We start from the raw sequence: 10,242 nt of genomic DNA on the forward strand, positions 1-10,242 counted from the left end.
GTGACATATAAATTAGAAACTTCTACTTAGTCTTACACATAGGCACGTTACAGCTAAATTTGCAAAAATTGCTCTTTACCCAAAACCTACCTTACCAGAGATAAGAAAGTAGCCACAGCAGTCATCGTTCCAATTTCTGAAGACTGAGAATTGATCATAACTCAGGAGGGATTTGAAACTGTGCCCCATATGGTTAATAAGTTTGAAACTAGCAGAAAGCTTACAGCTTGTTTTTCAGAGAACTATTTCTCTCTAATCAGCCATCATGTCTTTTCAGACCGTACTAACAAATCCACCCCCCGTCTTTGCAGAAGCCTGGACTCAAGATCAAATGATATGATTCCAGCCTATGAATAAGCAAGGCCCTGAATTTCTTTCCTTAGATAAATATCCTAAGACCCAGTCCAGTTCATACAGCTCTCTGAGCATACCCATAGCCCCACCTTCTTGTCTTAAGATAACCTCCTGACTTCAGGGGTGAATTTTGCCTCCTTCTGATAGTAAGTCTCCACCCCAAATTGAACATGTTATATATGTTACATATATGTCTGCTCAATGCACATGCTACATCTTTCCTCATGAATAGTCATAAATTTCTCCACACTTTTCATCAATATGTGTGCAATCTCAATGCCTATGATCATGAAAAAACAAACAAAAACTTGTTCTTTCCCCATTCCAGGAGGCAGATTTAAGGCCTTATTCATTTGGTTTGTCTCAATTAAACTCTTTACTTGCTGCCTACCTGATGTTTCAGTGATTGACTTTGCTGTACATCAGGTAGACAGACTCGAGTTTGGTTATATGAGTATTATAAATATTGCCTACATAGTACTAAGAATCATTACTTGGTAAGTAGGCTCTGGAATTTTGTTGGGGTTTCTTGGCTACCCTTTCTAGGGAATGTGTGATACCATAGCCTGAATTGTTGAGATAGAGACTTCTGATTGCCAATAATCAGGGCATCAAGTATGTAGTGAAAATTTTGGAAATCAAAGTATAGAAGCACTTGCACTAAATTCTGACCTATACAATTTTGGCAAATGTCAGTGAGTTTAGGCAACCCTAAAGGAGTATAAGGAACATAATTGGAGACATTTTTACTTGCATGCAAAAAGATCTTGGACTTTTACACATCTTTCAACCTCTTACTTATTACCTGTGCTTCTTTTTAAGTCTTTGACCTGTAATTTTCATTTTTCCTCCTGGGATTGTATTCACTCAGGAGGAGACAAGGAGACTGGTGGGAGAGTGATTTATGTGTTCCACTAACACTTCTCTACATGTGGCTGAATCTCATTTGGGCCTTATGGAGCAGGGAAATACAAGCATCTGTTCCTGCTATATACTCAGATTTAGAGGTAACACCCAGAGTACACAGAATTTGCCCCCAAAATTTCACTGATTCTGCTTTTTTTGTTTGATTATAGAATCATGTTTTGAGCATCCCTATCTAACAGAGCCATAGAAGTTTGATTTTCTCTCTTTGCCAAAATTTTCTGGCATATTTAGATGGGTGCATATAAAGTTTGATCTTCATTGTGGACAGGGAACCACCAGCTCTCATTTTGCAACCACTTCTCCAATTCCTCTCCATTTAAAGAGGGAAGAGTATTTATTCATAGCTTGTCTGTAATTCACCACCAATTCACATAAATTATCTTCAAATTCCATTAATTATCTGGTGAGGTCTTCATTCTTCCTCTTACAGAAAGCCATGCTTCTATCAGCATCCTATCCTCATTGCTACAAGTATCAAGAACTGTGAAGATTATAAAATTATTTGTGAGCTAATGATGTAGTCTGCCATTGTTTCTTGGGTGCCTGAAGAAAACCTGAGATTTCTGAGTCAGAGACAAAGGGTAGTTCATTATTTGCAGTAATAGCAATTGTCTGAATATCAGCATTTTTATCCTAGAAAACTGAGTCCCACTTTCCATAGGGTGATGCAAATTTGTCACATGACACTACCTATAAGGTAGGTTGCATTACAATGGAGGAAACCTCAGTGTGGAAACTTCAGACTTTTATAATGAGCAGGAAGCATCCTTTGTGTTTGTTCTTGAAGGAGACAATACTTTATTGGAAAAAGCATTCCTGTACTTTGCTCCAGAGGGAATCACTCTCTAACTTCCAAACATTCTAAGCAAACTTGCTCTTTACTTCAGAGAGAGATCCTGTCTTTATCTTCCAAAGCAGTTTCCCATTCAAACATCTTCCAAAAGATAGCTTTTAAAAAAAGAACAGTGTCTTGCTTGCAAAATGTGCAAAAACATATGAGATACATACAAAATTGCCTTCCATCAATATACAAGAGTGAAATTGCTGGAAATATGCCATCTTGAAAATCACTAGATAATGGCAAATTTCTCTCTGATTAAACACTCACCTACAGCGGATGGAATATGCCACTTGTTTAACTGGTCAATACATATTTTCCAACTTCACATATGCTGTTGATCTGATGTGTGTGAAAACATGTTATTTTAATTACCATTTTTGTATTTGATGATGAGATTCATATAGTCAACAGATATATATTAAGCACCTACTATATTCCAGGTACTCTTATAGGAACTTGAAATACATTGGTGAGTACAAAGCAAGGAAAATCATGCACTTTCAAGGATTACATTCTGGTAGGAAAACAATATATATATTAACTAAGTAAATTATATAGTATGTTAGAAGATGACATATGTTATAGAAAAGATACAATAAGGTAATGGGGAGCAGATTAAGATAATATATGTTTTTTGATCATGTGATCTCTTTGTGAATTGCCTGTTCATATTTTTTGCCAAGTTTCCTATGGACTGTTTGGTTTTTTATCATTGAATGTAGTTTTGTTATTTCATTCATTTTAACTATCAAAATTTGTAGCTTAATCTCATTTTATTCCACTTTGCATATGATGGTTTTTGAAATTTTGCATATTTTAAAATATGCAATATGAAAATGAATAAAATGTATAGGAATATGAAAACATGTCTATTTTAAAATAATCAAATTTATTAGATTTTTCTTTTAATACCTGTGGTGTTTTTTATCTTGAAATGAAATCTTACGCATTTTCATAGGAAAAAATATAAATATCAACTTCTATTTTGTATTTTATTTTTTTAATTTTTTAAATTTCTTAAGAATATTTTATTTATTTATTTGACAGAGAGAGAGAGATAGGGAGAGCAGGAACACAAGCAGCGGGAGTGGGAGAGGGAGAAGCAGGCTTCCTGCTGAGCTGGGAGCCCGATGTGGGGTTTGATCCCAGGACCCTGGGATCATGACATGAGCTGAGGGGAGAAGCTTAATGACTGAGCCACCCAGGTGCCCCTTCTATTTTATATTTTTAAAGTTTTATAAGTGTTACTTTCCAAATTGAAGTATTACCTTTTTTTCCCACTTGGAATGTATTATCTGTGTTAGGGGTTTATTTTTTGGCATATGACAAAAAAAATGTTGCAGCATCATTTATTGAATAAAATGTCTTTTCATCATTCATGTGAAATGTCACTTTTATTATGATTCAAGTTTCCTATATGCAAACTTATTTCTAGGGCTTTCCACTGTTTTGTTAGTATATTTGAAATCCCCTTTTCCATCTTTGAACCCCATACACATTACTTTCCAGAGTTGCCAGAGTGATCCTGTTCAAATATGAGACAAATTAAGTCGTGCTTATGCTAAAAATACTCAAATGGCTCCCCATCACATTCAGTGTATAAACCAAATTTCATTCTAGGACCTTAAAGTCTCTAAGCTATCTGCTTCTCCCAGATCCAAATCACTTCTCTGAACTCACTTTCTGATATTCTCTACCTTGTTCAATCAGTTTCAGAAATGCTGGTATCCTCAGTATTCCTTGAACATGCCAAGATTACTCCTGGCTGGAGCCTCAACACTTGCTGTTGTTCTATGTGGAATGTTCCTTACCCAGATAGCCACAAGGCCAGTTCTCTAATTGCTTTCAGGTCTTTACTCCAAAGTCATGTTCTCAGTGAGACCTTCTCCGGACTCCCTATTGGTATAATTTCAGCTTTTAACCTGAAGTTCCTATTTTCCATTCCTTGCCTTATTTATTTTTTCTTCTTAACACTTACCACTTTGAAAATACTTTGTATTTTACTTATTGTATCTTGGCTACTATCTGTCTCCCACACTAAAATGTAAGTCTCATGAGGTTAAGATTATTTTATTTATTTCTTTTGTTCATTACTATATCATCAGTACCTGTCCCTAGAAGACTCCCTGGCAGAAACCCCACCTAAAATAAGTATTGGAGGACAAAGATAAAACAAATGAATTCAAAGGCAAATGGGGAGAAAGTAAGGCAAAAGGGGGGCTAGGCAGTTTCCCATGGATCTAGCTCCAAAACTGTAAAGGCAAATGCCTCCAGGGGACAACTGGGATTTTTATTGGAGTGAAGCAGGCCAACTAGAGGTATGGCCAAGCTGAGAGAGCATTCAGAGTCTAAAATGGGCTGAGCCCTTCCTCACACCCACCTGCATGTATCCTTGCTGGAATATGGGCTCTAATCCTCAGTTTATTGCTTTTTTTTTTTTTCAGGCAGGCCAGAATTATGGATTTTTTAATGTGAAATTTCCCACATGTCTCAGTAGCTAATTTAAAAATAACAAATGAAAACATCAGGATCAAACAAAACATGATAGCTGGCTGAAATTGGCCAATGGGTGGCCAGCAGGTATTTTGTCAGACTGAATTTTGTGATGTATGAAAGAAAACTAATGCCTGCTATGCTGAGGTGGGCTTGCTTTTTGTATTTCTTGAAGCAAACAGCTTCAGGTTATGTTGGGTGGAAAGAATGAAATGGAATTACCACCTTTTGACTTCTGGAAGCTCTCTGCCTCTCCCTCTCCCTCCTATGCATGGAGTTAGGGAAGGCTGGGCAGTGGGGTCACCTTATATCTTCTTCGAGGGCAGGGGTATATTTAGTGAAGTGTGAGAGAGGGTTTTGAAGGAAACTTCCACAGCAGGACTGGAGAAAGGCAAGGAGGGAGGAGAAAAAGAGAACACAGACCCAATGTGTCAGGACACAGTATTTCTGAGGGACTTTATTGGGATTATTTCACCCTCTCCCCACAATCCACCACCCCTGTATGTGGCATTATACAGTTGAAGGAGTTAGTTATACAAAGTCACAACTCCCAGCCCAACTGCTCCATGCCATTCATCTCATCTGGAAACAGAACTGCGCAAACTTCCGTGGGCAAGACTGGCCAGGATGTACGTGTGAAGGGTCGGTAGCCACCAGCTTTGTTGGGGTATAGCCTGAATGGGGCTTCTGGAGGCAGCAGACCTCCATTCAGTGAAGCATTGGGTGGAGCCACCTGTGGTTTCAGGCAGCTGCTGAGAGAAGCATGGACTGTCAAGTACTCCCCATGTCCTGGAGAGAAACATTAGGCTCAATCCTCTGATGCCCCTCCTCTATAGGGAGGCAAGGCACAGTCCAGTAGGGGAAAGAACAGCGAGGGGACTCCTGTACCTGTGTTCAGCAAGGTTCCTTTTTTTTTTTTGATAAAATACTTTCCAATCCCAAGGTGGCACATCTCTTAAGTCCTGAGCACCCCGCTGACCCATTCCCCACAAGAACAGTTTATCCAGCATAGGGGGAATGAACCAAGAACTTCAGGTCCAAGATTTACTGCACCTGGGTCCTCTGGGAAAAGTGAGGAGGTTGTTCACAGCCCCCTGCTCATGGGGTGTCAGGTCAGTGTGTTTAGGCTAAGGTTTGGGGTTCTACTTGGCAGGTGTGGCATGAGCTCCCTGAAGTAAGAAAAGCCTTTTAGGTATAAAGTTGGCTCCTGCTTAACTTTTGAGTCATCCTTGTCAAAATTCCATTCTAGGGAACTTACAATCCATTTGGTTCTTTGACAGCTCTCACATCCTTTCTGCACAGAGCCAGGGAGAACAATGTGCATACTGCCAGAAGTCCAACTTTTTCCTGGGCCTCCCCATCTCTCACGAGCCCCACTCCCCATACCTCCTTTTCTGTGTTCTCACTTCCTCTATCAGTCTTTCTCTGTGGAATTCTTTCTTCCTCAGTGTTCCTCCCCTTCTGGCTCCTTACTCATGCATAGACCCTCCTTTTGAGTATCCTTTAGCCCTTCTCCAGATTCCTACCAAATTGTTTCTCCTCCTTGCTCTGGACCTCTTCAAAGCTTCTTTGTCTCCCTTTCTTCTCAAGGTATTCTGTTTTCCTCTAAGCCCCAAGACCTCACTCTCTCTGTTAATTCTCCACCCCCTCCCACTTGGGTGCCTCTCTCTTAGGTCATCTCTCCCCCAGAGAGCCTCTCCATTTCTGGCTCTGCCCCACCTCTTCCTAAGCAGTCACCTCCCCTTCTTCCTCCCCCCAGAGGCCATCTCTAGTTCCTTCTCCTCCTCCCTCTCTAGACCAGATCAGCTAATTCTTATTCCTTTTTTAGATGACTAATTATGATAGTAGCCTAAGTTTATCCATAGCCTGCATTTACAGCTGTCCCTTCCTTTCATGCTCCATCCACCAAACACACCCAATCTTTTCAACAAGACAAATTCCTTACACAGTATGTCATGTCCATATACAATTGTATTTTTCAGAACAAGTAACAGTTATGCTGGTTAAGATTTTGGGTTAAAAGCGATCCTTAAGTTTAAATGCACTGAAAAGTAACATTTTTGTGTGTATCCAAAACATATTTTTGCCTCCACAAATGTGGCAAAGTTTACCCTAACAGTTAGGACTTTTTCACCAAATCATAGACATAGATATGGAAATCATCATCAAACTTGATGAAATACACAGAGGGTTTGGCTTTGACTTGGTGAATGACCTTGCCTGTCCTTTTGGAGCCATCTTCTTTGGTATATTCCACATGTTTACCTATGAGGCCATCTATAACTCCTTCTGGCTCCCTCTCTGCTGGAGGAGACTCACTGGACTCTGGCATGATACGGAGGTCTCCTTCTCTGTAATCATCTAGAAGCTGGTACATGTATAAAACAGGATCCTTCTCATAGGTAATATAAAACCAGGCTTTCATGATAGGTGCTTGGGCTAAGACCATTCCCCTCCATTCATCCTTAGAACCATGCTCACCCTCAAACATATGTTCCACAGCTTTACCAATTATGGTATTTGCAAGGTGCACATCTCTGACTCGAGAAAATGGCACCTTATCAGGAAGGATTTTAAGCTTTAAAATCCTTTCATCTCTGTGAAGTTCCAGTCCATAGACACAGTCAATTCCATCATATTTGACCAGATAAAGAGAGGGATTGATAGGCACCTGATCCAGAACGGTTCCTTTCCACTGAGTGATGGGCTCATCACCTTCCTTCCATCCATGTGAAATTCTGCAGCCCACTATGTTCCTTCGAGGCTGGGATGAAGGTCTGCCCCTCTGTTTCTTTTGACAGGTCTTTTTCTTCCTCATATTTGCAGATCTGATGTGATGATCAACAGTTTCTCTGGTTTGCTGCCCTGCAGCTGCCTTTTTGTGAAGGGTCTTCATACCTGCAGGAGGTGGAAAGAGGCTAGGGAGAAATATTTGGTGTATTATAGTGTGAGCTTTTTCCCCTCTGTATTGCAAATTCCCTGGGCACCACGTACATTCTGCCCAAGTTATTCAGATGTGTCCAGCAGGAATACTGGCTATCAAGATGCTATTGCATATTTGCCTTCAGTGCCCTCCCTCCAGGCTTCTTTGGCTGTGCTGCAGGATTAGAGAGGAGGTGGTTGTGGTGGTTATAGTGGTTTGAGGCCCCAGATAGAGGGAGTAGGCTCTTTTGCATAATGCCTGATCCTCTGTTGTCATCCTAGAGCCCCCATCCCAAACACAGATATTTACCATTTCTTAGCCCCCACGCCATTACTCCATTTCTACTGATGTTGCCACTCCCCTTGTCCCCTTCCTATTGCCATCTATTCTTCATCCCTTTTGCCTCCCATCCCCATGCCTGGTGTTCATCTCTCCTTCATGTTTCTTCCTGGTCATCCCCATATTCCTGTTGAGCGCCTACAACAAATGTATTTTCATGCCTGGCTACCTTTGTACATCATTCAGGTGTTCTTCAGCTCCCCCCAACACACATACCACAGTTCCCAAATTACCCTTCTTAGTCTCCCTCATCACCCATCGGAGCACCGACCCCAATTTTCCCGCCGGGCACCCACCAACCCCCAACCTCCAGTTTTCTAGTCCAGGGCCCACCTCCCCAAGTCCGGGGATCGCGGCCCTCACGTGCCCAAATGGGACACCTTGCAGCGCTGCCTCCGCTGTGAGCCAGTGGTGAAAGAGGATCAGCAGGCGATGAGCTGAGTGCTTGCACGAGCTGAGAGGGGAGGATCCGTAGACGGGAAGCGTGTATTGGAGGGCAGTGAGGAAGGTGAAGCGGATTGATGCGGTGTCCCCAGCACTCGGCTCACGGCTCACGGGCCCTCAGCCTCACTGTTGGCGGCAGCTGCACTGCCACATCTGGCTCCCACCAGCCTCTGCCGCCGCCGCAGTCTCCTCCCTCTTCCCGTAGCGCAGCTTCCTGCCAGGAGAGAGGCCTCCCCTTCCTGCCAAACACCGCACTCCCCCACCCCATCCCCAAGACTCACACCCACCATTGCCTTGGACCTGGGAGGCTCTCCTTGGCTCCCAGCTCCGCCCCTTTCCAAAGTAGGGAGCCTCTGGGCCCACAATCCCCCGCCCCCGGCGCCCCCTCTTCAGTTCAGGGCCCCTAGTCTTCTCACCACAGCCCCCACCTCAGTGCCCTTGCCCCATCTGCTTTCCATCTTCCAAGAATCTGCCCTTTCTTTTCCCCGTGCCCTTCTGGAGTTATTCTTTATATACCGAAACCTGCCTTTCCTGTCATTAAAAAGGATTTGAAGTAGGACGAGAGAAACGCGCCTCAATCTGCCATCCTGACCCAATATCTATATAATTTTTAGTATCTGGTTATTACCAGACTTTACATCTTGAGGATATTTTTCTTTTTTCCTCTCTTTTTAAATTTTTCCACTGATTACAAAAGAATTGCATGCACAGTGTGGAAATCGTGTAAAATTCAGAGAATTCATTTGAATAAAACAATCCACCTTAAATCCACTTCTCATTCTCCAAGTTTTGCAGCAAAATATTAGCACTCTTTATTTCCTTCATCTTTTTTCTAATCTCTTAGAAATCTGGGGGGCGCCTGGGTGGCTCAGTCGTTAAGCGTCTGCCTTCTGCTCAGGTCATGGTCCCTGGATCCTGGGATCCAGCCCGTCGTAGGGCTCCCTGCTCAGCAGGAAGCCTGCTTCTCCCTCTCTCACCTTCCCCCCCCCCCCCCCCCCCCCCCCCCCCCCGCTTGTGTTCCCTCTGTCGCTGTGTTTTTCTCCGTCAAATAAATAAATTAAATCTTAAAAAAAACTTTTTTAAAAAAGAAAGAAATCTGGGATCAGTTTGCAAAGTGTACCAGCATGTACAAGAGATTGATTTGCTCTGGATCCTCCTCAGCATTTGGTATTGTCACGATTTTATTTTTTATTAGCCACACTCATTGGTGTACACTAACCAGTTGCATTGTGGTCTTAATTTGTATCTCCTTAATGATTAATGATGCTGAACATCTTTTCATAAACATATTTGTCATCTGTATATTTTCTTTGTTAAAGTGTCTTTTCTGAATATTTGCCTTTAAAAAAAAACCTGGGTCCATGTTTTCTTATTCTAGAGTTTTGAGGGTTTCATCTATGTGATTTGTAAATATTTTTCTCCCTTTCTGTGGCTTGTACTTTTAGACCTTTAACTGTATTCTTCACAAAGCAGAAGTTTTTAATTGTGATGAAGTGCCATTATTTTTTATTTTATTTTATGGATTCTGTTGTGGGTTCTATGTCTAAAGCTCTTTGCCAAACCAATGTAGATTTTCTCTAGTGCTTTCTTCTGTAAATTTTAGAATTTTACACTTTACATTTAGGTCTATGGCCCATTTTGAATGAACTCTTGTTTAAGGTATGAGGTTGTATTGAAATTTGTTTCTCTGCAAATAGTTGTCTAGTTTTCTGATACTATTTGCTAAAAAGTCTATCCTTTCTTCTTTGAATTGCCTTTGCCCCTTTGTCCAAAATCAGTTGACTACATTTGTGTACATCTATTTTGACCCTTTCTATGTTGTTCCACTGAACAAGTGGTCTATCTTTTCACCAAAACCCTCTTTTTTTCCCCCAGCTTTATTGATACATGGTTGACAAAAACATGATACATATTTGGGTTG

At 41.5% G+C, this 10,242-nt stretch overlaps 1 protein-coding gene across 4 annotated transcripts; it reads right to left on the minus strand.

The window, feature by feature from the left end:
• Positions 1-6,568: 6,568 nt before the first annotated feature.
• On the minus strand, positions 6,569-8,525 carry LOC118007943 (spindlin-2). 4 transcript variants are annotated; one of them, XM_035001489.1, is made up of 2 exons: positions 8,258-8,525; positions 6,569-7,513 (listed from the first exon to the last, which is right to left on the minus strand). In XM_035001489.1, the coding sequence occupies exon 2, from the start codon at positions 7,509-7,511 to the stop codon at positions 6,735-6,737; it is 777 nt and encodes a 258-aa protein (XP_034857380.1). In that variant the 5' UTR covers positions 7,512-7,513; positions 8,258-8,525; the 3' UTR covers positions 6,569-6,734. The 4 variants fall into 4 exon arrangements, with proteins under 4 accessions (XP_034857380.1, XP_034857250.1, XP_034857303.1 ...); XM_035001359.1 differs by having other exon boundaries at positions 6,569-7,533; XM_035001412.1 differs by having other exon boundaries at positions 8,211-8,525.
• Positions 8,526-10,242: the final 1,717 nt, after the last annotated feature.

The sequence above is a fragment of the Mirounga leonina genome, unplaced genomic scaffold, assembly GCF_011800145.1.
Source record: "Mirounga leonina isolate KUSES-001 unplaced genomic scaffold, KU_Mleo_1.0 Mir_100873, whole genome shotgun sequence".
Taxonomy (NCBI): domain Eukaryota; kingdom Metazoa; phylum Chordata; class Mammalia; order Carnivora; family Phocidae; genus Mirounga; species Mirounga leonina.